This window comes from Seriola lalandi, unplaced genomic scaffold (assembly GCF_002814215.2).
Source record: "Seriola lalandi dorsalis isolate HSWRI2012SDOR001 ecotype SW California unplaced genomic scaffold, Sedor1 jcf7180002054794, whole genome shotgun sequence".
NCBI lineage: Eukaryota > Metazoa > Chordata > Actinopteri > Carangiformes > Carangidae > Seriola > Seriola lalandi.
The window spans coordinates 181229-206934 of record NW_019525347.1 but is presented as its reverse complement, the minus strand read 5'-3'; the positions used below and the strand labels follow the sequence as shown (position 1 = coordinate 206934).

Genomic DNA, 25706 nt, shown 5'->3' with positions numbered 1-25706 from the left:
GGAGGAGGAGGAGGAGGTGGATATCTTTCATGATAAGTGGACTTCTGACAGAGAAAGAGATCCTCGCTGCACATCCAGTTGACACAAATGAAAGGTAAGGTAATGAGGCTGATAGTATGACTGTATCAGATGCATTTTAATGGCGCAGTGTGTCTCTCTGATGATGCATATATTAAACATCCCTGTCATTTGTTTTAAATCAGGAAAAGGTCAGGCCAGTTAGATGATGATTAAAACTGCCAGTGATCCGTCTCAGTTTGTGCTGTAAACAGATATACAGACAGTGTGTTTCAACAGGTGGTTACCACAGCATCAGCGCTCTGTTTTGGCACTAATGAGTGTGGCACTGCTGATAGAAAATGTTAAGAGTTGACGGTTTGCTGGTCTTTTCGCAAAACCCAAAGGGAGGCAGGGTGATTCATGTGACTGAGCCAACCAGGAGAGGAGCACCCTGGGACTGTCACTTTTAACACTAATTATAAGCTGAAACACCCTAAAGAAAAAGATGCTTAAAAAAAACAAACACCTGCCAGTCTCACCAAATTTAAAGAAACCAACTTATTTCGAATTTGAATCCAAATCTGCTTTTACAAATGAGATAGAGGTTTAATTTCACATTAATTCTTAATTTTTTTTAAAATCACTCACAGCAATATTATATTTTGCAGTCCAGCCATGCATGAATCATTCTTTATTCACGTGTAAAAGGAGATTGTTTCTATATAGGGACAAAGGGATGTATCTCTGTTTGCCTCTAAATCTGTGGTTGACTGGACACACGATGGCACTGTTGAGACAGACAGCAACATAGTCCCTAACTGCATCTGAATGACCTTTTCCTCGCCATAAATAACCATGTGGTGCCTAAAACCCCAGTTTGGCTATTAGATATTGATTCTGAAGGACTTCTTCTGCAGCCAGACTATGAGTGTTAAAGTTGTGTCTGTGGAGACCAGCTTTCATTTTGTGATGTGTGTGTGATTGACAGAGATCGCCCTGTGTTTTAATTGCAATCAGTCACGGTGCCGGAGATAGAGGCACACTTTCGAGACGTTGCTGGTCAGTCAGCAGGCGAGCAGGCCAGCAAGCAGAGCTGTCTCTATGGAAATTGCTTTCGTCATAACACTTCCTATCAAGCCTGTGCTGGGGCTCTGGTCGTGCAGCAGACACAGACCATTGACAGCGCGTAACCAAGATTGCTGGCGGAGGAGACGACATTAACAATGAAGCACAGCCCTGAAGCAACAGATAATTTTATAGTATCACTTACACAGTTACCAATGCCGTATTCCTCCCCAAGCATTTTCAACACATCCAAAGTTTATTTTTTCCCCTCACATGGCACTGAATACAGTTTTTCCCTCTGCTGTTACATTGCTGGTGTGCTGTAGTGATGAAACCACCCTAAATTTGTTTCATTGCCGTGACCTTTATCTCAAATGCCTAAAGTACCTCCGTCACCCGCCCTCAGGCTCCTTGGTTTTACATCATATCGTAGAAGATTATTGAAGTTGAAATACCTATTAAACCACAGGGCTCTGCGTGGGCTCCCCTGCACTGTTCCCTCCTTGTTGGGCCCCGTGGAAATTCGGGAAGAAATTTGCACGAAGAAATCGTGGCGTGCGAACGGACGACTTTATTAAACTCAGCTTTTGAAGTTTTGATCCGTTTTTGTATTTTGTATTACTTGTATTGTATTACACCAATATAAACAAGACACGCAGGTGTGGTGGTGTGCAGACTAGTTTATTATTCTTAACGATTTCACAGTATGAATGAATTGTGGTTAATTTGGTAGTTTTTCCTGGTATGACTAATTTAACTAATTGTTCTGTTTTAATCATTTCTTTCATTATTTCACACATTGTTGGTTCAATTGTCATTATCTTTTCCCCCACGTTACAAACCAGAATCCTAAAACCAGCACCATGCCTGGACTCATTAACAAGGAGAATCGGAGTGCTCTGCCCCTCAGTGTCTCTGACATCACTTCCTGTGTCAGGGGTTATACTCTGGCCCTGACAGCTTCTATGACCTATGAAAATATTGAAGATCATGCAATCGAGGGTAAGTGTGTACTACAGGAGACTAATTTGTTTACTTCAGTCACGGGAACGCTTTCCACTTTCAATCAATTTAAACCCACCTTATGCTCTGAAACACACTGCTGTAAAACTGATTGTTATCGACTGAATATGTGTAATTGCTTGTCTGCTGCATCTGCACATATTCATGTTTTTCCTCTTGTGCTGCTTTTTTAGGAATCTTCATTTATCCACTGGAGGAAAAGTCCATTGTTGTAGGGTTTGAGGCTATGATATCCAGTCAGATCATAACACTGCAAATCAAAGACAAGGCAAAAATTGAGGACTGTTATCTCGATTGCTACAACACATCTAATGGAGCTCTCCAGAGTGGCAGTGGTAAGATTAAAGGTGCTCTAATCAATATTTTTGTATAAGCAAAGGATCAAGTGGCTATGTGTAATGTGAAATGGGGTTGCTCATAGTGATGAACCCACAGAACATAATCACCTGACTCTGCAGTTCCTCTTCAGCTCTACAGAGTGTCTTTCAGCTCATTGTTTTGATGTTGGTCTTCACGGTTTTGGTTCACTCTCACTGCTTGTAGCAACCCGTTTTCCAAAGTTAGAGACCATCTAGTGAACATGGTGAATGTATTGCTACTAAGCCAGGAGACCCTCAGGAGTCAGCGGACACAAACTGAAGGAAAAACCAACATAGAGTGTCTTAGTAAGGTATTGGGCCACCGTGTGCTGCCCTCATGCTCCATGTCACTCAACTCTACTGGAGGGATGCACGCAATTCTTTCAAAAGATATTCCCTCGTTTGGTGTTTTGATGACGGTGGTGAAGAGCGCTGTCTAACACGTCAGTCCAAAATCAAAATGGTTGAGATCTGGTCACTGCGAAGGCCATGGAATCCGATTCACTTCATTTCCATTCTCATCAAACCATTCAGTAAGCCCTCGCATCCTTTGGATGGGGGCATACTCATCCTGCAAGAGGCTGCCGCCATCAGGATAGAAATGTTTCATCGCAGGATAAAGGTGATCACTCAGAACAACTTTTTATTGATTTCCCTTCTCTATAACTGTGCCAGCAAAATGCCCCCCACAGCATGACAGAGCCATCTGATCACCTCACTCCTTCCATCGTCATACAAAATCACAATCAACTGAGCCTGCTCAGCATTATTACAGCTGCTGCAGAGCATGACCAGATGTTAACGGCTTAATTGTACCACCAGTGTGGAAGCATCTGCATTCGTTATGTTTCTCCACTCATTAATTCTGGTTTTTCTTTTAATTTGTCACCGGTGTGTATATTCATAAGGCGGATACAAATGAATGTTAATGTTGCTCCGTGTCTGCTGGATGTGTAAATCAACATCCAGGTAATTGTTTGCTGACATGTAGCACATCAGTTTTAAGAGGTGATAATACACCACTGTTTAGAGCTTGTTGCACTTTCCCTAAGTGGTCTACAAAATAATTGAATGCAGGTTTAAAGGGCCACTTCACTAATTTTACATATGGAGATCACTTTAATTGTCTCCTGTGATTTCTTCTGTGGTTCTAATGGGAACTTTCATTAGCACCATTATTTATTTATTTATTTCTTAAATTTGTTTCTCACAAGTGCCCAAACTTTTTGGAAGGGCAATGTTGAATTGATGGAGTACCCCTTTACATTTTTCTGTTACATGGGTAGAGTATTTATGGATCTGAACAGGGCTTTGAGTCAGGTAGAATTTTTTTTTATAAGCCAATATAATCAATGGGATGTGAGCTCAAGATAAGATTATAGTTAGTTATTTCACTAGTACAAAGAAATACTGGTGTTACTGTAGAATTAACTCTGAGAGCAATAAGACGTGATAATGTGATAATGTGATAATGCTGTATTGAAGTCTCTCTAAAGATGCACCTGCCCTCTCACCCACGCTTTAATCTTAGGAAAGACTCTTGCTCAAGGTGCCTTGAGTTGTTTGCAGGTTTTTAAGAGGTTAATAAGTTATAGGTTTAACTGACTTTGAAGCCTGACTGTGATTTCTACATAAATCAGCAAAATCTTTCACCAACAAAAAGTCATTCCAACATTCTGTACTAGGAGCGATGTCTGTTTTCAAGATTAAAATGAAGAATCAAGGAAGGAATCAGGCGTCAAAGATAACTCCAGATTGTTTCTGGACAACTTGAGGTTGTGGTCAATTTTAAAAATGTGGTTGTTTGCTAATCTAGTCTGGTGTTACAGGACACATAGTGTTGGATGAGGATTTGGAGACGACAGTGTTAGTGGTTAACCTTGGGATCATCCCTCCTATGGAGACGGTCCATATTCTGGTCAGCACCTCCTCTGAGCTCTCAACCCTGCCCAGCGGGGGCATCAGGGTGTCAACCCCACCGGTGTGTACGCCTCGAGTACAGAGGACCATCAATGAGGAGCAGGGACTGTCCCCCAACTTCTCCAGAACGTAAGAAAAAAAACGGAGGAACTCGTGAAAACAATAATAAAGAAAACAAAGAACAACTGCCATATTGATATTACACCTTGTTACATGTTGTGGTCAGATTTGGTGTATTTCAAAGTACGATTTTTTACTGTAAACTGGATTATTGGGCCCCAAATATACATTTTTATGGATGGAATCTGAATACTAACATTTTATATGTTCATTCGAGATGGCTCCATTTTAATGTAGTTATGCTTTGCCACTTTTAGGCGGGACAGGCATACCAGTGCCTCAAGTCCTCACGATCAAACTCCCAACTCCCCTCAGCTGTGGTTGGCTTCACTGCTGGAGGAGGAGGCCATCAACTCCATGGACTACAAGTTTAACTTCCAGCTAGAGATACGCGCTCCTTATCTCCTCGCAGGTCAGAGAACTAACCATTATTCCAAGAACAAATCCACGACTCCAGTGGACCAGCGTGTATTATCTTATAACAGGCCCGGCCACTTGAGCTATCCTGTAATCAAGCACTGCGTTTTAGAGTTTCTTGACAGCTCTCGTGTCTGCAATAAGAAATTGTTATCGTGATGCATGTTGCAGTGAGGTAAGAAAAAACAAAACATGGCTTCAGCTTCATTTGTGTGTACAGCAAATGCTGAATTGAATTGGGTTTTAGTAACAGGAAGGAATGTTTTTTTTTTGGAAAACGTGATTATATTTTCTGGCCAAGGATTAGATGAGAAGATACCGTTCTCATGCTTGTCTACACAGTATGAAGCTACAGCCAGGATACAGTTAGCATAGCTTAACATTAAGACCTGCCTAGTTCTGTTAAAAAAGAAAATCCACCAACACTAACACTTCTTATAAACCCTGATTAAAGATTTCTACTCAGTAACTCAGTAAAGCTAAGCTAAAACAAGATAAGCTAAACTAAGATAAGCCAAAATAAACTAAGCTAAGCTAAAATAACTAAGCTAACGGCGTGCTGGCTGTAGGTTCCTATTTATCCAACACACGTGAGTAACGGTGGTATTGATCTTCTCATCTATCTCTGTAGTTTCCAAAATGTTGCACTACTCCTTTACTATAAACTGTTGATTTTTATCATCATAGAATGTTTTACATAATAATAATAATTATTGTCTGTTTATTCTTCATGTTCGATCAAACAAGTGCACCAGCACTTGAAGGCATCAGTTATCTTCCTTATTAGATCTTTTGAAAATTTGAGCTCTTTTAGTGACGTTTCGGGTGATTTCTGTGGGAGCTGCTGGTTTGTTATTGCTGGAGGTGAAGCCAGTGGTTATTTGATCTGCTCTTGGTTTCTGCTCTGTGTAGGTGTAGAGAGCCCCTCTCATGCAATCCGAGCTGATGCGGACCCTCTGGCCCGCTCTGCCACCAGTGTCGTCATTACTCTGGCGGACAAATACACTTACGACTGTCCTGTCAAAATCCTCATTTACCCGAGCGGTAGGTGTACAGCTTCAAAACTCACTCACAGCACGGCCCTGCAATCAGTCTCTCCTCCCCTCTCAAGTAGAATATTTTGAAATTGTTTATTTCGGCTCTGTCGAGCTTCTCTTACAGTGTTTTTTTTTTCTGTTAAGCTCATAATCAGATCAGTGGCGAGGTGATTCACTGCCTCTTGTTATTAATGTATGACATGCCAGCGGAGACAGCCTCCATTGTGTGGGTGTGCAGTGTCAGGTCTTTTTGTTTTATCCCTGTGCTCTCATCTTCCTCTAACTGCTGTCTTGACCTACAGTATGTGTGGGCCCGTTGTCTCCCAGAGGCAGGAATGAGCCCCGGCCTCGCTGATCCAATAGGCCTCTTATGAAAGCTTTTTTTTGTAAACAGACCTGTGACCAGTGCTGGTCAGTTTAATTCAGACTGGTGCAATGACAACATGGATGTTCAGTTCGAGTAGATGGAGATGGAGGAAAGCGAGCTCATTACAAGGCATGCATGTGTGTTGTAACAAACACAACAGAGGGTAGAGGTTTATTTTCGTCATCAGCTTGGTCGATTAATGACCAGAAACATAGGCTGCATCATATAAATACACCACTTAAATACATTTTAATACCACATAATATGCAATTAAATAGTTGCTTCATGGTCACACTGTTCAGAACATGAAATTATTCAATGAAAACCAGAAGGGGTGATAACACCAAGAGTTATTTAGCTGGTACTATGTAGTTAGTACATGAATTTATTGACATTTATATCACATTGTTGTTAGTTAATCCCCAATTATCCTTAACTAATCATTAAACACAGCCTGGATAAGCAGCAGAAAATGGATGGGTCGACTGGTGTATACATTAAGCAGTTTAAAAATTACTAATTTATTAATTAGTTAATTAAGGTCCACATGAATTTTACATAAGATCAGAGGTTTGAAACAACAGTGCTGGTGATTTTCGTTTTCAGCTTTTCTGGTTGTGTTTTGGTTTTAGCTAAAATCACATATAAAACATTTTAAAACTAATGTTATTGCTAATGACAGGCTAGAAAACATATTATGAAACTTGCTAAGTAAAATCTTTTACTTTTAAAGTCATTTTATATACTACAAAAGATGCAATTTAATACCTGTTTCATGGCCAAAGTATAAAAGATGTCAGTGAAAACCCATGGGAAAGATAAGGCAGCACATGACCTGGATCTGGATAAGCAGCAGAAGCAGGATGGATGAAATAATGGGCACATTAACTTATTAAAAAATGACTAATTAATTTAAGGTCCACATGAATTTTACATAAGGACAGAGGTCTAAACCTCTACATTTTATAACTAATGTTTGTAATGTTTGCAAATTAAAGACTTTTTGATCTAATATTTTGACAAAGCTGAAATCAGCTTTTTAAAAACCATCACTTTAAAAAGTACAGATACCTTGTACTTTACGGAACAATTACAGTCCAATTCCTCACGATTCACACAGCTGTGATACAGCATCTTTATTTGCAATCATTTTTTCATCAATATTGGGATAATTCTGCAATTCAGATATAACCACACTCCCCCACCCTGCGCTGCTGCCTGGAGTCAGTTTCAGACATTGTCCTTTGCTTGTCAATCTGCCTGTAATATTTTTAGTAATGTCTCTGTCCTGACCAACTGTGCCACTGTAGAGCCTCATCTGCCACATGTGCTCATTGAGAACGGAGACATGACACAGGAGGAGTATGATGAGTATCTTCATGGCCGGAGTGATTTCATCAAGGCCACCAAGAAGGACTCCAGCAATGAGAGGAAAGTGAGTGTGTCATCGACCTCAGCATCGTGTACTTGAACTGATGACTGCAACATCGTACCAATATCATTTTGAGGAGAGTGGTAAAGTCTACAAAACAGGACATTATCACAAACAATTCCCTGCAACAAATACTATTTTTATGAAACCGCAGTGATGTTGTCACATTATTTTGTTATATCTTGCAATATGATGCAAACCAATACTAGACATCATAGTTTCAAAATCACTACAGGGTTGAATCAGCTCCTGTCTGATATAGTCTCAACAAAAAACTGAACATTATGATCTCCGCAAAGGTGGGTAGGTTTCAAGGAATGGGATTGTATCAGATAGCTTTTGCCAATGTTCATGACACTGTGTCTGCCCTTTATGTAAGTCCATAATTTCATGAAATGTGTAGAGCTGCAAATCTGGAAAGAGTAAAGAGTACATTTTGTAGAGCAGAACCAGTAAAGTCCGTGTTGCCAGATGGGGGATTTTCTGCCCGACTGGGCAACTTTGTTACTTAATTAGAGGGCAGGCTGGTTGTGATGATTTGGGTAACTTAATGTACCATTTGGGCAGTTTCCAGTGTCAGAAAGTTAGGCTATATTGGCTTTTACAGGCAAGCAGAGCCACGCAACACTTCACTGTAATTGATGTCTATTTTTAGCTTAAACCGGGCAAACGCTGCTTGCCTGCCACTCTTTCTAAATATGTTATATGTTTATGAACGTTTATTTGCAGTAGACATCAGAGATAAAGATATATTAACACAGTGTGAGTTAAACTGAATCTAAAAATATATTATGCTGCCGCTGTGTTAAGATTGAACTGTGTTGTGACGCAAACTGCTGCAATCTGGCACGGAGGCATTTCACTTCCTTTTAAAAGTAGCAAGGTGCTACGTGTAAGTGTTTTGCTACATAGCCAATGTTAGCATTAGCATCAAACTTAAATTCTTTACTAGCCAATCACCGTCTCCACTGGTGGAAATTTAACTCTTATTTTGCTTCTACTTCTATCACTTCTATTGCTGAAGTTAGCATGCTAACCTGCTAGCATCCCCTTTAGCAATAGTACTTTTGCAATTGTGAGTCATTGTAGTAATTAGTTTTCCCTCAGTTCAGCATGAGAGGATGACGGAGTAGATCAGAGGGTGTATAACCTCTTGCCTTGTAATGATGGCCGCAGCTTATGTCAAGACACCATTATCACCACCAACGCTGCCCGATCGTGACAAGAAACTGCGTTTGGTGGCAGAGAAAACTCATAGCTCCTTTAATTGTCTCCATGAGCTGTGCGTCACTGCTACTGCTGCCCCCCAGGAGAGCCCAACTCCTCTTATGTGGAAACAGCCCTAATGTTTACCTATGTTATTACGACCTGCCCAAATCAATAATTTACCAGCCCACTTAAAGAAAATGTAGCCACACTGATACCAGTTTGGCATTATTTTTTCTCAAAAATGCCAAGTTTAATAGCTTTGTTTTTATTTATTTAGGAGAATCATGTGTTTCCATTCATATCTCAGCTGTGATGAGGTTGTTAAGTGACCAGCAGACCTTAACAGGAGAAGGAGAGAGAGAGAGAGAGAGAGAGAGCACTTAGCCATAAAAATGGGTTTCTATGGAAACACTCCAAAGGCTCGCCACACTCTGCCTGGAATTTCCTGCACATCTACAATAATTGATGTGCTCTGTCTATCTACCTGATCACTTGTATCTCTTTTTTAAATCTTCTTTAATCTTTTTTTTTTTTCTTTAAGTGATAAATCAAAGCATTCACAAATTCATAGAAAATCCAGTTATCTCATGCTGTCAAATGATTGTCCTCTGATTCATGCCTTTCCTTTCTGCTTCCTTTGTCTTTATAGGTTGATATCATTCACAGGCGGCTGCATAAGGACATCCTTCACAACCCTGTGGTTATGTTGAACTTTTGTCCTGACCTCAAGTCTATCAGCTCAGACCTGAGGAAGGTTCACGGCGAATTCATCTTCCTCATTGACCGCAGCGGCAGCATGAGCGGGGTTAACATCAACCGTGTGAAGGTTTTTTATTTTTTATATCTCATTTCTCGTATAGATACAGATCCAGACATATACATATACATTTTAATGTATCACACAACACTACACTACACTAGTTTAAAGATGGGTTTCTCTCGATATGATATCTTCAGATTACAGTGAATTTGCTGAAATGTGTCATAGTTGCCATAGTTGACACCAAATGGATCAAAAATATCCAGATTTTTAAGAGATTAAATGGAAAGCTAATGCATCAAAACACACGGTGAACATGATATGCCATCTGGGCCTGTATAATTACCTTATTGGCTCGTAGCTATACTGTATACTCAGTCTGCAGAGATTATAGACGTGTGAAGGACATGTACTCAAGAATATTAATCAGACAAATCACTCACTATTAACTAAACGTCTCCCAGTTGCTAGGTGTTAGACAGCACGTCTTTGAGGTTTCATCAGACTTAATGTGAGGTTTCTTTACCACCTACATTTAAAAAAAAAAAAATGTTTGTAAGTTATTTGGCTGCTTGTGCACTGAGCCTGCCCTGTGATGTGTTGCCAACTGATGTTCATTTGTGGCCCAGACTCAGCCTTTTATTGGATATGTCTAATACCACAGAGTCTAGGCTTAAGGCCAGGGCGAGCCTGGTGGTGATGTACCGACTACTTACCACTGATCTTTCAAAAACTCCTACAAAATACGCTCTGTATATCTTTAAAAACTGGACTATTATATATCCAGGTTTTTCTTTGTTAATGCGCCTGAATAAACATTTTATTATAGATTGTCCGGCTGTGACCATGTGCTCTTCACTTGAATGAAGGTGTAGATAAGTGGTATTCCTCTGGAAACTGCATTTCTGCTGTAGAAGAGGCGATGATTGATGAAATGATACCGCGCGCTGCTTCACTTCACTCACTCCTCTCCTGGAGAAAATCTGCTACACAGTGATGACAGCTCATATAGCGCAATACAGTCAGTCAACTAGACATTAGCACATACAGCTGTATTGCAGTGGGAATACTCCAACAGGACATGAAGCACCTAATGAGCCGAAGAGTTTTTGCCTTTTGTTTTCTTTAAGAATTTCAGATTTCACGGCCTTTATGTGGTTCTGTTTTCTGGAGGTGGACTTAATCTGCTCTCGGTCTCTTTTCCCAGGATGCCATGGTGGTGATTCTCAAGAGCCTCGTGCCTGGATGCCTTTTCAACATCATAGGCTTCGGCTCTACATTCAAATCGCTTTTCACAACCAGCCAGAACTATGAGGAGGTAAAGCATCTCTCTGTCATTTAATGGCTGTTAGTTTACTTGTCATGAGTAGGAGAACTCAGGCTTTGAAGAGAGTTGTATTAGTGTCATCTGTGGCTGTGAAAAGCGCTTTTTGAAAAGATAAGTGGAATTATTGGGGGGCTTGATCCATACATACAGTGGTGGAAAATGTATTCAGATCCTTTACTCAAGTAAAAGAAATATAATATAATACAATTATAATTAAAAGTCCTCCATTCAAAATCCTACTCTAGTACTGAAGTACTATCTGCAAAATGTACTTAAAGAATCAAAGTAAAAATACTGATAATCTGCTGCAGTGGGTCTAGCTCTTCTTCATATTAGTCCAATTCCTAATCCAGCTGTTGAATCTGTAGTGATATAAAACAGAGAAAAGCAGCAAATCCTCATATTGGTGAAGTAGAACCAGATAATTGTTGGCAGTTTTGGCCACTTGCTGTTAAATTTTCCATCAAACGACTAATCGACTAATCGGCAGGTCTATTGGTATTTATATAATGTTGAGGATATTACCTTTTTTTTGCTAATAACCATTTTATTTTGAAATAGGCTACTATAATCAGTGATGAACATATATAATACTGTGCAACTAGATAATACATTGCTTCGTGGCGTATTACCTAATTTGTTTGATGTTTTCATTTTGTGTTACAACAGATCTGTTGTCAACACTGAACTAAAGCAACTGTATGATGCTGTAAAATAAGAAACCTCAGTTTATATATTCTCCTCCTCACCGTGATGATCCAGGAGGCCCTGGCCGTGGCTTGTGAGTATGTCAGGAAGATCAGAGCTGACATGGGGGGCACCAACATCTTGGCACCGCTCAACTGGATCCTGAGGCAGCCGTTGTCCAGCGGACACCCACGCCTGCTCTTCCTGCTCACCGACGGAGCCGTCGGCAACACAGGCAAAGTTATCGAGCTGGTCCGCAGACATGCACGCTACATCAGGCAAGTATGACTGTTACCGCACTCGGGCACGATGCTGAATGTTAGAATGAGGCGTAAAGATCAACATTGACTCAAAATCCATCACAAACTGTCCCATTTGATATTGGATTTGATTCATATCTGCACACACAACTTGTCACACTGACATGAATATGTATCTGAGGTAGCCGTCTGGTTATTAAGAGTAAAGAATGAGTCAAGGCCAAGCTTATTAGAAGCCACTGTAGCAGTAACAGCACTGGCAGAGAAACTACTATATGTTGTGCCAAAGCAAATGATAATAAATTCATCTTTTTGTTTCTGCTCATTATGCAGATAGCAAAAGCAAAGCTCACACATAACATAAAAATGACATCCAGGGATTGGCAGGGGCTTAAAAGCAACACCTGGTTATGGAGCTGTAATCCTCTTGAAATGAAATCTGGAAGAACGCATCTTATGTTGTGTCAGTGTCAAACATTATACATCTCTATCAGCACGAGGAATCTGTCAGAATCCCGACATTTGCGCAGGATTGATTTTAGATTAAAATAACACAACACTGTTTTAAAACTGAATGAGGACATAAGAATGCTCCCTGCCGGATGCCAACAGCAGCTGTCAGCTGAGAGTGCCGTACACAGGGAAATCATTTCATTTTGCTGCTTGCATCTCCAGGTCTCACACTGTGAATCCCTCTCCTGAGTCACCCTAGAAATAATTGACTTTTGTCTTCCCCCTCTTAATGGATGACTGCCCCCCCAGACGATTGCATTCGGTACACAGAGCTCGGCCAATCCGTCGACTCCTCCCGGGTCGTTATTGCGCCATGCTTACAAATCAGTGCAGCCTTTCAGAGACAAGATCAAACAACAATGAATCTCTGTTTTGCAAAATCCGTGTTAGGTTTTTAACTACGTCAAAGGTGACATTTCCGTTTTTATCCGCACTCTCTGAGCTCATTAAAAATGTAAAAGGGACATTGCTGGTGCAGTGGAATTGGTCAGCTCGTGTCCTCTGTGAGAAATGGAATAAAAATGGTCAAATAAAGCATCTCCCATCCTCCCTGGGGAACTCTGAAAAGCAGTAGGCACGTCTCAACTTCCCACCATGAAAGATCATTTCCTGTTTTTCCCCCAAAGCTACTGTATGGTTGACAAATTAGATAGTTTATGTATATCTCCACAGCATCTCTTTAGAATCTCTGCAAAATGTGTGCACATCCTGAGAAGACACCTGTTACCATCCTCGTGTATATCTCGATCTGTCCATGGAGCTGCAGTGTTTAATGTCTTTGTGCAGATGTTTTACGTTCGGCATAGGGCAGAACGCGTGCAGGAGGCTGGTGCAGGGACTGGCGACAGTTTCTAAAGGAACGGCAGAGTTCCTGGCCGAGGGAGAGAGGCTGCAACCCAAGGTACTCATTTCCAGCTTTGTGTGTCACCCATAATGACAGCCAGCTATTCTGAGGGCCACTGAAGAGCCATTATGCAGCGGTTTCAAATCGCTGAGTGTCTATCGCTGATACCAATTAGGGAATCATATCTCAGAGACGCCATTGGCTTTATGTACTGGTCAGGCAGAAGCTGAAAGTCTGTTTTCAAAGGCTTATTTTTGCTCCACAGATGATAAAGTCCCTGAAGAAAACCATGTCTCCGGCGCTCAGTGACATTTCAATTGATTGGCTCTTCCCTGAGACCAAGGAAGTGCTTCTGTCCCCGGTGGGCAACACCTTCCTGTTTCCAGGGGACAGTTTGATTGGCTACAGTGTGGTTTGTGACACCACCCGCTACCACACCAACCCCAAATCTGTAAGTGGAAGACACCTGCTGAAAAGTGATGTAAACGACTGCGTTTTGATTGACTTTATGTGTTCAAATTACACCGTGTGATTTCTTTTTTGATGTTTAGTTTGATCATAGACTTCACTTAAATCACTTATCTGTCGCCTCTGAAATGGGTTTGAAGTAAATCCTGAGGGAAATTATTTTTTAAAAAAGGGCTAAACTCAACTATGCAGAAGCTTTTTAATCTCACTAATGGACCTTCATTTATGCACTTTTCTTGGATGTGTCACCCACTCTGAATCTTAACAGGATAAGAGGAGGCGATACAGCATGATGCGCTCCATTGAGTCGGCCAGCTCTGTGTTTTACCACTCTCAAGAGGAGGACCAGGTGAAGACAAGCGTCGACAGTCAGGGCTCCTACAGGGAAACAGCCTCCGGCCCTCTGTATGACTCCTACCAGGACTCCGTGATAGACGGCAGCCCTGTAACCACAGAGCAAGACACCATGGGTGAGGACGTACTTCCTAGATGAGGGGATCTCCAATTGCTTAGACTACAGTTGTTAAATCTTAATTAGTGTGTTCTTGTTACTAGTTCAACTGGTCCGGCCGTGACAACTGTCATTGTAGGTCACCTGAAACAGATATAATGTAGATGTAAGACCACGATTAATACGCCATGTATCTGCTCTAAGTTTGGATGAGCGCAGGATTCAAAGGCAATTTAAAGTAAATCAGGTCACTGTTATAGACTGCACATAAAGATGGATGTATCCTCGGTAATGTCACCCATATATGCCTCAATTATGCATAACTTTAAACCTTGAGTGAGTTATATAAAAATTCACCCCCATACAGTTGTCATGAAGACCGAAACCTTTCTTTGTACCAGGCTGTAAATGTGTTTATTTCTGCTGTAACATGGGAGTCCAGGGGTTTGATTTGTTTTTGGAGCCAGCCTCAAGTGGCCTTTCGAGGAACTACAGTTGTTGAGACTTCCTGTGTCGGCTTCATCTTTCAGCCCCGGAGGTTGCTGCTTGGTCACGGTTGGAAAATGGCGTCACCTGTCAGGGGGCCCAGTAGATTTATTATGGCTCATAAATCATGGGTTGAAACATCATTTAATATTAGCTCACATTAAGTATTTGTTTCTTTGAACAAAACATCAGGGTTGGGTAATACATCACCAAGAAGGCGGGCGTACAGCACCAACCAGATAATAGACTACAACCCGGCTAAGAGGGTCTACACTCCCAGCGACCCCAGCTCTGTGGTGGCTAAGAATCCACTGAGGAGAGCCAAGGTCCAGGAGCTGGTCGGCCAGATGAGCCCTGAGCATGAGGCGCAGTGGAAGAACGACTACCAGGTGTGCGCCGGCGCTGCCGAGAGAAACATCCACATGATTGCTTTTAAGATGATCTGCTCTCCTCTAGTTTCTGAAAACGGGTCGGCAGTTATTTCTGATTCAGTCTGTAATTTAGCTGTAGATCATCGATCTCACATCCGTGATTCCAAACTGAAAATAATAATCATGCCGGTCGTCAGCTGCTGTACTTGTTTAAGCACAATGTAGTGCAGTTATGAAGGCAGGAGAATCTTATTTTGTATCAGGAAAAATAATATTTGTATTCAGACTGTGTTGACAAATTAACATCTGACCCCGTCTGGACTGGTGTATAATCAAGAACAGACAGAGCTCAGTAGTGAAGGGCAAAATATATGAACGGTAATCAAATTAGAATATTTCTGTGCGCATCATGGTATAACTCAACAGAATTCATTGGGCTGTGAAGAAATTATATCTTCTCTTTGTAAATGCAGCTGAGGCTCCATTGCCCTCATGCCATGCCTAATCAATCGAAATCTAATTATAATGAGTAAATAGTAACTTTGTATTTATTTGTTTATTTTTACACAAATGGGAAGATGAAGACTACACCTCACATTAATCTGATTTATTCTCTATTGCACAAATCAACCTCATCTTAGAAACAAGTAGTTGATTATTTAGAAAATTAACTGGCAACTACTTTAAAACTACTAATTGTTTAAGTAATTTAAAAGGAAATACCATTTATTCCCGAGTTTCAGCTTTTCAGTTGTGAACATTGGCTGCTTTTCTTTGTCTAATGTGATAGTAAACTGAACATCTTTGGGTTTTGGTCTCTTGGTCAGACAACATGAGAAACGTGATGACGTCAGCTTTGGCTTTAGGAAACTGAGACAGACATTTTTCACTATTTTCTGACATTTTATACACCATGCAATAGATGGATTAAAGAGGAAGACGATTGCCAGATTAATTGATAATGACAATAATTGTTCGTTTTAGTGCATCTAAAGGTGATTTTCCTATATCTTTTTTTAAAAAAGTCCTTTTGATAATCTGTTGTATGATGTAAGCAGCATGAAATCCAAGCTCGAGTGAAATCATTTAAATGACCAGAATTACAATCAGTAGATGAGGCTACATACCGTATTAAATCCTGTGATTGAACCAGTGTTTTTTAAATTGGAAAAAAAAAAACTTTCTGTTGTTTTCAGCCACAGCTGGCAAGCCTGTGCGCCACATCTTCCAGAGGGCGTCCTGCCAGCTGTCACAAGCCTCTCCTCCAGCAGGAGCCGCTTCTGCAGCAGGAAGCCGATTCAGAGCCTCAGGACAACCCACAGCCCAGCGGTGGCGGCGGCGGGGCGGCGGCGGCGTGCTGCCAGCAGCTCGCAACACCGCTGGGGAAGACGGATCCAGATCCTCCACCGACAGCCCATCTGTTGGCAGTGTCGGAGATACAGGTGAGACAACAAACGCAACAATTTTAAATCATTATTTTCAATCATTTTCTATTGTTTTTGTTTGCATACCAGAGCATCTACAAGCATACACAAGTGCAGATGTAAAACATCCTGTAGGTATGTTCATCCCTCCCACAACAAGCCCACCACCCAGCTCATCAGCCATCCCCTAAATCTCCACGCGAGTCAGTATAGTCATATTCATTCAAGAGTCCTCAAAGTTGCACGCCTTTATAAAAGCCGACGTAGTCCACACTACAACAAACATGACTTAAAGACAATGTAATGGTGATAATAATGGAAGTTATCTTCCTGGTTGTCCACATTAAGAGAAGGAAGGTTCTCATAGTATTGTAGTAAATGAGTCCGGATCCTCATGAATTGTTGTTTATCCCTTCGACAACCTAATTTTAGGAAATACATAGTGTCTCTGATCCATATTGTGAGTCTAAGTGGAGACTGTTGCTCCCAGCAGAATGAGCCTTCTAGCGATTGAGGAGGTAAATGTTACAACCACTTGAACTTTGCCTTTTTATAGAGCAAGCTTCTGGAATAAACCCACGCACAGGGTTGGGAGAGAGGAAGAAAACTTGTGAATGTCTTCTGCAGGTTGGCCTTTACATTGAGGGCAAGAGGGCTCTACATCAGGACACATTTCTGCCAGTCGCGTCATTAAGGGAAGTCTCCCAATAGTCATTATTTAATTGGTCGCCCACCGCTGCCTAACATCCTAGAGCGAGGGGGTCAAGCTATTACATATCATATTATATATAGCTGATACAGAACCTCTGCTGAGAGGGGAACACTTCTGGACAAAATGCCTGATCTGGAGGTGATCTGAAAAAATTAGCTTTGTGTAAATCAAACGTTTTGACAGAGTGACTACCTGCGTCATTAAAGATCACTAATTAACTCATTAACTCATGGGCGGCTTTGGAGGTAAAGAGGGTTTTCCACTAATCAGAAGGTCGGTGGTTTGATCCCCGGCTCCTCCAGTGCACATGTCCAAGTGTCTTGGGCAAGATACTGAACCCCAAATTGCCCCTGTATCGCGCGCGTGTGTGTGTGTGTGTGTGTGTGAATGGGTCAGTGTGATTAGTAGTGTAAAGCGCTTTGAGTGGTTGTTAAGACTAGAAAAAGCACTGTATAAATGCAAGTTAATTTACCAAGCTCATTCATTATATTCCTCGAACAGTGTTTCCTGTACTGTCGCTCTCTGTGTCGCCCTCTGTGTCGCCCTCTGTGTCGCTCTCTGTGTCGCCCTCTGTGTCGCTTTCGGTGTCACAGAGGTTGCTTGTTAGAGTTAAGGATTTAGAGGTGCTGTTTGGACACAGTCTGGCTAGCTGTTTCCCCCTTTTTCTAGTCTTTATGCTAAGCCAAGCTAACTGTAGCCTAATGCCTCTTGTGTCTGTCCATATTTAATGGACAGACACAAGAGTGGTATCGATCTTCGAATCCAACTTCAAATATTGCTATATAACTATTCCTTTAAAATAATGGAACATGAAATCCTAATCCCAGATTTGGATCAGAATCTTATTTAGAAGTAACAATAAGGAAACTGAGGCAATAACATTTGCAGCCATTGAGTTCACGGCAAGACAAACACAATGGATTTATTCAGTCTGATGTAACAAGTCCCTTAAAGGTTTGATATAAATGACAAACAGGTTGTTAGGAAGGACAGGAAATGATTTTCTATATTTTGTGACAAAACAAAAAATGACCCAGGAGATGAATAGCAGTCAGTTGAGGTCTGTTTAAACAGGATGAACACAGAGCTTTGGAAACATGGCTGATGAATTTAACACGAATCCAGTTGCGAGTGAGCAGTAGCAGGCAAGAGGCCTCAGGGAGATCTGACAACAGTGTGATTGATAAGTGCAAATTTAGGAATCAAATCTTGCTGCTGTGATGTTTCAGATGGTTACGGACACCAGTTATGTCAAGCAGAAACCCCACAGGAGAACCGAATATCAGATCTGGGTGCTGCCAACCAGCACAAAGGTGACTGCAAGGCCGTGGTGTCCGGACTGCTGTGTGGGAAACCGATGAAGTGGGAAGTGCTCTTCGATATCGAGCCGTTCCTGAACGGACGGGAACGTGAGGAAAAGGTTCACGAGGAGCTGTGGAACGAGACCTTCCACCACTTGGCTGGACACTCCATCATACACGACTTTGAGCACATGGTGGATAAAGAGTGTGAGATTGAACACGGTGAGTGTGTCTGGGAAGACGTGGGGATGTTTCATTTTAATATTTAGCTGTTAATATCTCTCATCTGCTTCTTTTACATGGGTGTTGAAATTTTATAAAAGAAACTTTGAAGGAATGGGTCAACATTTTGGGAAAATACAGTTGTATATTTTTAAGAGTTAGATAAGAACATTGATACCACTCATATTTTTATAATCTCACTATCTAAAACGTTTTTTCTTGTTTAATTAATACAAGAATTAAATTGTAAAAATGGTTTTATGGGAGGTTAGATGCAGCACAAGTGTCATAAACATAATTTTTACACTTTTGCACAGATTAATAACATGTAGAGGTGCTCATGGGTGATTTTGTTCCCAGTCAACTGAGCCAGGCAAGCTGCCCCCCCCCCCCCCCCCGGCTTTAGCTTCATATCCAATTCATAGATATGAGCGTGGTATTGATCAAGAAAGCAAATGCATTTCCCAAAATGTCTAACTATTCTTTTAAGATGCATATGTCTATAGGTTATGTACTGTATATGTTATGTATGATTCGAATAATATTATTAAACATTATTTAATACAGTATAGTGTTAAAAAATATTATGTAATCCAGTGTGATGTTACGTAATCATTTTATATTTGTCATAATCCACAGGCTCTGGCAGGAAGTACCAGCTATATGCTATTCACACCAGCAAAGCCTGCAATATACTGAGCAAATACACAGCGTTTGTTCCCATCGACCTGGACACTAATGAGTATTTGCAGACATGTATTGAATACATAAACCCCGGTAAGTCATATGGATTTAATGTGACTAGATCCTTATAGAACACATTGTTCAGTTCTCTCCTCATGTTTGAAAAATTCAAAAATAACCTGGAGAAACTTCTTGCAGTTGAATTTCTTTTTTTTGTAGTTAAGCGTTAGTATTAGTTATATTAGTTATCATATTAGTTATAAACCAAACAGTGTGGCCTATAAAGTCAACAGTATGTCGTGTCAGTAAAATGACTTTTATTAAAGGCATACTTTGACATTTTGGGAAATATGCTTATTTGCTGTCGTGCAGAGAGTTAGATGAGTAGACTGATACCAATCTGATACCAGTCAGGTGGTTAGCTTAGCTTAGCATAAAGACTGGAAACAAAGGGGAAACAGCTAGCCTAGCTCTGCAGAGCTAAGCTCATGTTTACAGCTGAAACAATTATAAATGAATTCCCAAATAAAAGCTGTTGATAATAAAAGTTAAGCAATAAAAAAAACGGAGTTAGTGTTATTAATCTTAAAGCTTCTTTAACAGCTTCCTAATGTGCATATTTTTTTTACAGGACCTCTGAAGATGCAACTTGCTGCTGAATAATGTTGTGACTTTTCCTATAAGGTTTAGAGGGGGCAGTTAGGGCGTAATTGTGCAACACAGACACACGCCAGCTGCCAACTTAAAAAGTTTTTTTTGTTTTTTTTTACAAAGTTTGAATTTTGTTTTCAGGTGAGGGTCTGAAGAGGGACTCCCACTCCAGCTCTCGTTCAGGGAGCAGGAAGAACAGAGGTTACTCCATTGGACTGGGTCGCTCTCAGTCTGGTGGCATGTCAGAGGAAGCTGAAGACATCCTGCAGCCCAACAGTAGGCTGCATCTTTTTTAGCTCACACTTTCAATCAATCCCAAATAGACTGAGCTTTCATTTTTAGATTCTCTAACCAATGAGAAATATAGTAGAAAGATATAAGAGCTACAGAGCTCTTTTTAGGGAGAAGGAGGTATGAGATTTTCCAAGATTGATGTTTATATATTTATATTTATTTGAAAAAGAAAATGGTTGCAGTCTTGCAATCGCAAGTACTGGGAGCTGTGAGATATTGAACGCTCATTAACGGGTGTGCTGCTTTACATCAAAAATACTCCAACTTCAGCGAAAGGGCGCAGCATTTTAAATTGGTTTTCAGTGGTGGCATAGCAACAGCAGGCACGAAGACTCACACGCTGCTTGAGCATCTGCTTGGCACTGCCAGTTAAAAGAAGGTGCACAGTGGGCACAGATGCAGACGAGCCGCATCAGTATTGCCTGATAATCTTTTTTTTTTAATCAAACAACATCTAGTTAGGCTGTGAGAAAAGAGGGGGAAATGATATTGAAAAAATTAAAATAAAATAAAATAAAACAAAGGACAGCTAACAGTCATTTCTCTATCTTTGTTGTCATTGTCTCAGGTGGAGAGGACGGTGTCTCTCCATGCAGCACTCCCTCCTCCGCTGGCTGGGAGAGATGTAGCTTCACAGAGGGTAAGTGAAAGACATCAGCAGACATCAACTGTCTGGCAGCCTCTTCTCATTTTCTAGGCAACTATGCTGTAGTGGTCCAAATGTGAAACATGAGATTATTGATATTTTAGTCCCCCCCCCCTTCTTGTAAGTGATAACAGAAGTCGGCACAATTTTGTGGCTTGTATTGACAAAAAAAAAAAAACCAACAAAAAACCAAAAAAACCAATGAGCACACACTCAGAAGTATTTCAGTTGCAGAAGAGAGACAGCTGGTGGAATATATGTTCTCCCTGCTGCAGCTCAGTGGGTGTGTTTTAGCTCTTTGTTACTCGAGACTCATGTCAAGGACAAAATAGAAAAGTGACATAAAATGCCACTGCTGCTTTCTCTCTCTCTCTCCTTCCCTTGTCTGACTCTGCTTCTCTGTCTCCAAGTCTCGCAGAGGAGTCCGTCTGTGACCTCTGACCAATCACAGAAATCAGTGGAGAGCATTTTTTCTGCCAGGTGGGTGATTGTAGAGCGGCTGGGAGCATGAATACGCTGTGGTTGTGGAACCACTGCGTGAGCAAAAACAGGGACTACAGCTTTATAGTTTGAGAATCGCTTCACAATAGCATCTTCGTCTTTTTCCATTTCCGCCAGATGATTTTGAGAAAGCTGTCTTGAGGTTAATGCATCAGAAGAATATCCGACTATTTCATGACCAGAAGATAAGAGAAAAGAACTAGTTCCTACCATGTTCCGTCAAAGACGCAATAATCATTTAAATGTGGAGATAATGACCCACATTTTCAGACAGTGTCTCCTGGAAAGCATTCATAGTGTTGCACTCAGTTGTTCAGTGACAGAAACAGCCGTGTAGTTTAAATGTTACTTACTTTCTCACCTCCACACAGCTGGACTACCATGGCATAAAGTTGGTGTTATTGTTGTCAGTTTGGAAATTGTTAGGACACAGCCATCCCCACGTTGCAAATGTGTTGTTGGAGACGGTTTCTGAAGATGAGGATGTTGCAGTTCGTTCAGGCATGTCTGCAAAAACAGCAGGACAGAGAGGACTGAACACTGTAGAAGTTTTCAGACAGCAGAGATGACAGTTCCAACATTGAAACCAATGATGTAAATACCTTTGTCACTGCAATAATTTGAATGCTTAAAATATTGTTAATTGTTGTTTATCTTTGCTAAAATCATGAAGGTTTCAATTTCTAATTGCCAGTGCTGTAGTAGTTGTCTTAGAATATGGGAAGAAGAGAGAAGAGAAGAAGAAAACAAAGTGCATTGAGTTACTGAAGCTAATGGAACAAAGGCGAGCCCGGACATGAAGGTCCCTTCAGGCATGGCGGAGCTTTGAGCTTAATGCTAACGTCAGCATGCTAACATACTCAAACAGTGACAATGCTAACATACTGATGTTTAGAGGATATAATGTTTACCATGTTCACCGTCTTAGCATTTAGCATGTTAGAATGCAAACATTTGCTAACTAGCACTCAACACAAAGTACAGCTGAGACTGATGGGAAAGTTATTCGTTTTGCCATTTTGTCAAAAACCAGAGTATTAGATGCTCATTAAGGATGCAAGATTAAAAGTTATTAAACTTCGCTCTGATAGATATGAATGTCTGTGCAAAATTTCATAGGAAATCTATTTAACAGTTGTTGAGATATTTCACATAAAACCTGATGGTGACACTAGAGGAAAAGTCATAAAATTACCAAATTGGTTATTGATCTATTACAACAATGCCATGTTAAGAGCCACACTGCTAGTATGGCTTAAAACTCTCTTGGCTCTGAATGTAGTGGAATTCTATTATGTGTAAATCTTCATATGTACCAAAATAATCAACAGAAACCCTTACCTTCCTATCCTGATAAAAGCAGTAGATTCAAATCGGATGGTGTGTGCTACACACACACTCAACACTGTGTTTTACATCTGCGTCTCCTGTCCCTCTGTAAGGCTGGCCCTCAGCAGGACTCGTCTGCTGACTCGAGCCGCCAAAGGATTCATGTGTCGATCTCACAGCAAGTCTGGTGATTCAATTGGAGAAAGCGACAACGAGAACAAAGACTACATTCCTCTGGTGGGTAGCCGATCTATACATGTGAATGCTAGGTCGTCCTGCATGTTTTTTGATGGACACTAATTTGAACCGACTGTCTGGGGAGACGAATGTGTCACAATCTGTTGAGCCGGTTTGAATACAGGGGAACAATAAGCAGTAGCACTCCTGAACTGCTTTGAATAGTGGTGAATGGTAAGGTGTGCAGCATGGAAGCATGCCATATCTTATTTACATCATACCCAGGACCTTTACCTGCACATTATTCCTCCTTCTTTGCAAAGTCTTTCAGTCTCTTTGGAAAAAGTACATAAAAATAATACAGAGATGGTAGAAAGAGGGTGTCAGTGGTGGATACTGGCTTTTTGATTGGTTATTTATAGATTACACTAATTCATCTTATAGCTGGCTTGTATATATTGTGTTGGTCTTGGACTTTAAAACACCACAAGATACTTAATATATTTCTCTGTAAACTGACCATGGAAGGAAATGTATAATCTTGGGCAACTAAACTGAAAACCATCATTTCTTCCCTTCAAAATCTGTATTGAAGCAAACCACAAAATCAAAAAAGTAATCTATTTCCTTCTGTACAGCTGTTGTTGCAGTTGGCTAGTGGAGCATTTCCTCTGGACACAGCTCTGTGTGATGCCATCAACGTGCCCATGGACAAGCTAAAGTGGACGTCCCCCTTCACCAGCCACCGCACCAGCTTGGGCCACTTGTCTCACTCCAGCAGCCGCAGAGCTGAAAGTGCCGACGACGGGCACAGATCACTGTGTGAGCCAGAAACATATCAGCAACCTGCAGAGCAAACTGCAGGCATCAACAGTCCTTCTCATCTGTCCAAGAGCGCCTGGACGGATGCGGCTCCTTCCTCATTAGGAAGTCCGTCCACCGCTGCTGAGCCCCCGCTCTCCCCGCACTCCCAGGTGGACAGTGGACGGAGCTCTGGGTCAGGGGGCTTAGAAACAGCATCGCCCGGCGGTGTGCTTAAGAGGATGCTGAATCCAGAGAGCATGGTGTGGGCCACAGCTGTGGCCCTCGCCTGGCTGGAGCATAGCTCTGCCAGTTATTTCATAGAATGGGAACTGGTAGCCGCCAAGGCCAGCATGTGGTTGAGTGCACAGGACATCCCAGAAGGCCGAGATTTAGCCTCCATCAAGGCTGCTGCCAACCAGCTCTTCATCATCCTCAGACACTGGGATGAAAACCTGCAACTGAACATGCTCTGTTACAACCCTAACAGTGTCTAGTCCAAGACTAATACAGACCACTCAGAGTACTGAGTCCCATATGATACTATGCTAACTGAGGCTGTACTATTCTTCATTCAGCAGTATGTCCTCTGGAGTTTGATTTTACTGTGGCAGTTGTGAACAATGTGCATCTTCTTCTGTTTGTGTGCTGTTCCTTCAAACATATCACAGGCTCTTCAGAGGCACTATGTGCAAGCTATTACCTCGCTGGTGCCATATACTGTAGCTGGATCCCTGTTAGCAAGGGATCTAATCAGAGTTATGCCACAGATTTGAGTTTCATGGAGAAGAATGTAAGTGTTAAATTAGTAGCATGCCGGGCCACCGACCATCAACATATGAAAAAAGCTCTTATTGTCATCATATTGATGTTATGGGGAGAATGCTGCAAAACGGTTGGAGAAAATAGTTCCACTGTCTTTACATCTTTACAGCATTTTCTGAATTGATTGTCTTGTGGAAAAAATGTCACATGAAAACATCTGGGTACTTGCTCGCAGTAATGCCAGTCTTTTCTAATGGCTGTTATCATTACAATGTTATTAATATTTGCCATTTTGCAGTTTGATTATAGCAGAGACAGAAAAATATGCAAACAGCTAAAGAAAATAAGAAATACATGTTAAAGATTTGGTTTTAAGAAATATGTGCTTTAGGTGGGAATCGGTGAATGTGTATCCCACTTGCATGTTATTTGTTGTTTATTATTTAATGATACATACAGTTTGTATTTTTTCACTTATCAGATTATATACCTATCTAAGAGAAGAGGTTTGGATCATGCATTAGATTTTAGAATCAGAGAGTAACACAGACCTGGAGTTGGTTGCATCATCTGTTTGCAAGTTCAAAATTAACCTAGATATAAGCTAAATGTTTACATTGTAAGTAGGTATTTATGCCTCACTAATTTAAAAGGGGTTACTCTACACAAACTCTTATTATTACTTTGACTATTATTATTACTACTATTATTAGTTGTTGCTGAGTATTTACACCCTGTAACTGCTGGATGTAAATGTTGTGTAGCTAATTGAGCCAACAAAGCTAATGTTAGCTAGCTAAAATATTACGTGTACAAATTGAAGAAGAGATAGGAATAGGAATATGAGAAATGGACAAAACTTGACCTAAATGCTGTTCAACAATGAAAACTTTTTAATTAAAATATCACAAAAAGTAAAATAATAATACTTAAAATGCAAATGTTATGCTAAAAGCATTAGACTAAATGACCAACTAAAATTAAGTTAGAGTTTGGTTTTTCAAAGTGTGACTGTGGACCCGCCTCCCTTAAATAATGATACGCTAAATGTAAAAATATGTGTACTTAATTGACTTAATTGAC

General features: G+C 40.9%; 1 protein-coding gene across 1 annotated transcript; it reads left to right on the top strand.

The window, feature by feature from the left end:
• vwa5b1 (von Willebrand factor A domain containing 5B1) lies at positions 1-25697 on the top strand. The gene is given in 23 exon segments (XM_087179137.1): positions 1-94; positions 1907-2067; positions 2262-2423; positions 4277-4496; positions 4745-4899; positions 5817-5948; positions 7619-7743; positions 9599-9775; positions 10917-11027; positions 11799-12001; positions 13283-13397; positions 13606-13791; positions 14077-14278; positions 14938-15134; positions 16313-16465; positions 16468-16558; positions 18482-18775; positions 19415-19552; positions 20252-20386; positions 20973-21044; positions 21461-21530; positions 22994-23117; positions 23696-25697. Coding segments are annotated over 23 exon segments (3948 nt in total). The 5' UTR covers positions 1-29; the 3' UTR covers positions 24356-25697.
• The last annotated feature ends 9 nt before the right edge of the window (positions 25698-25706 follow it).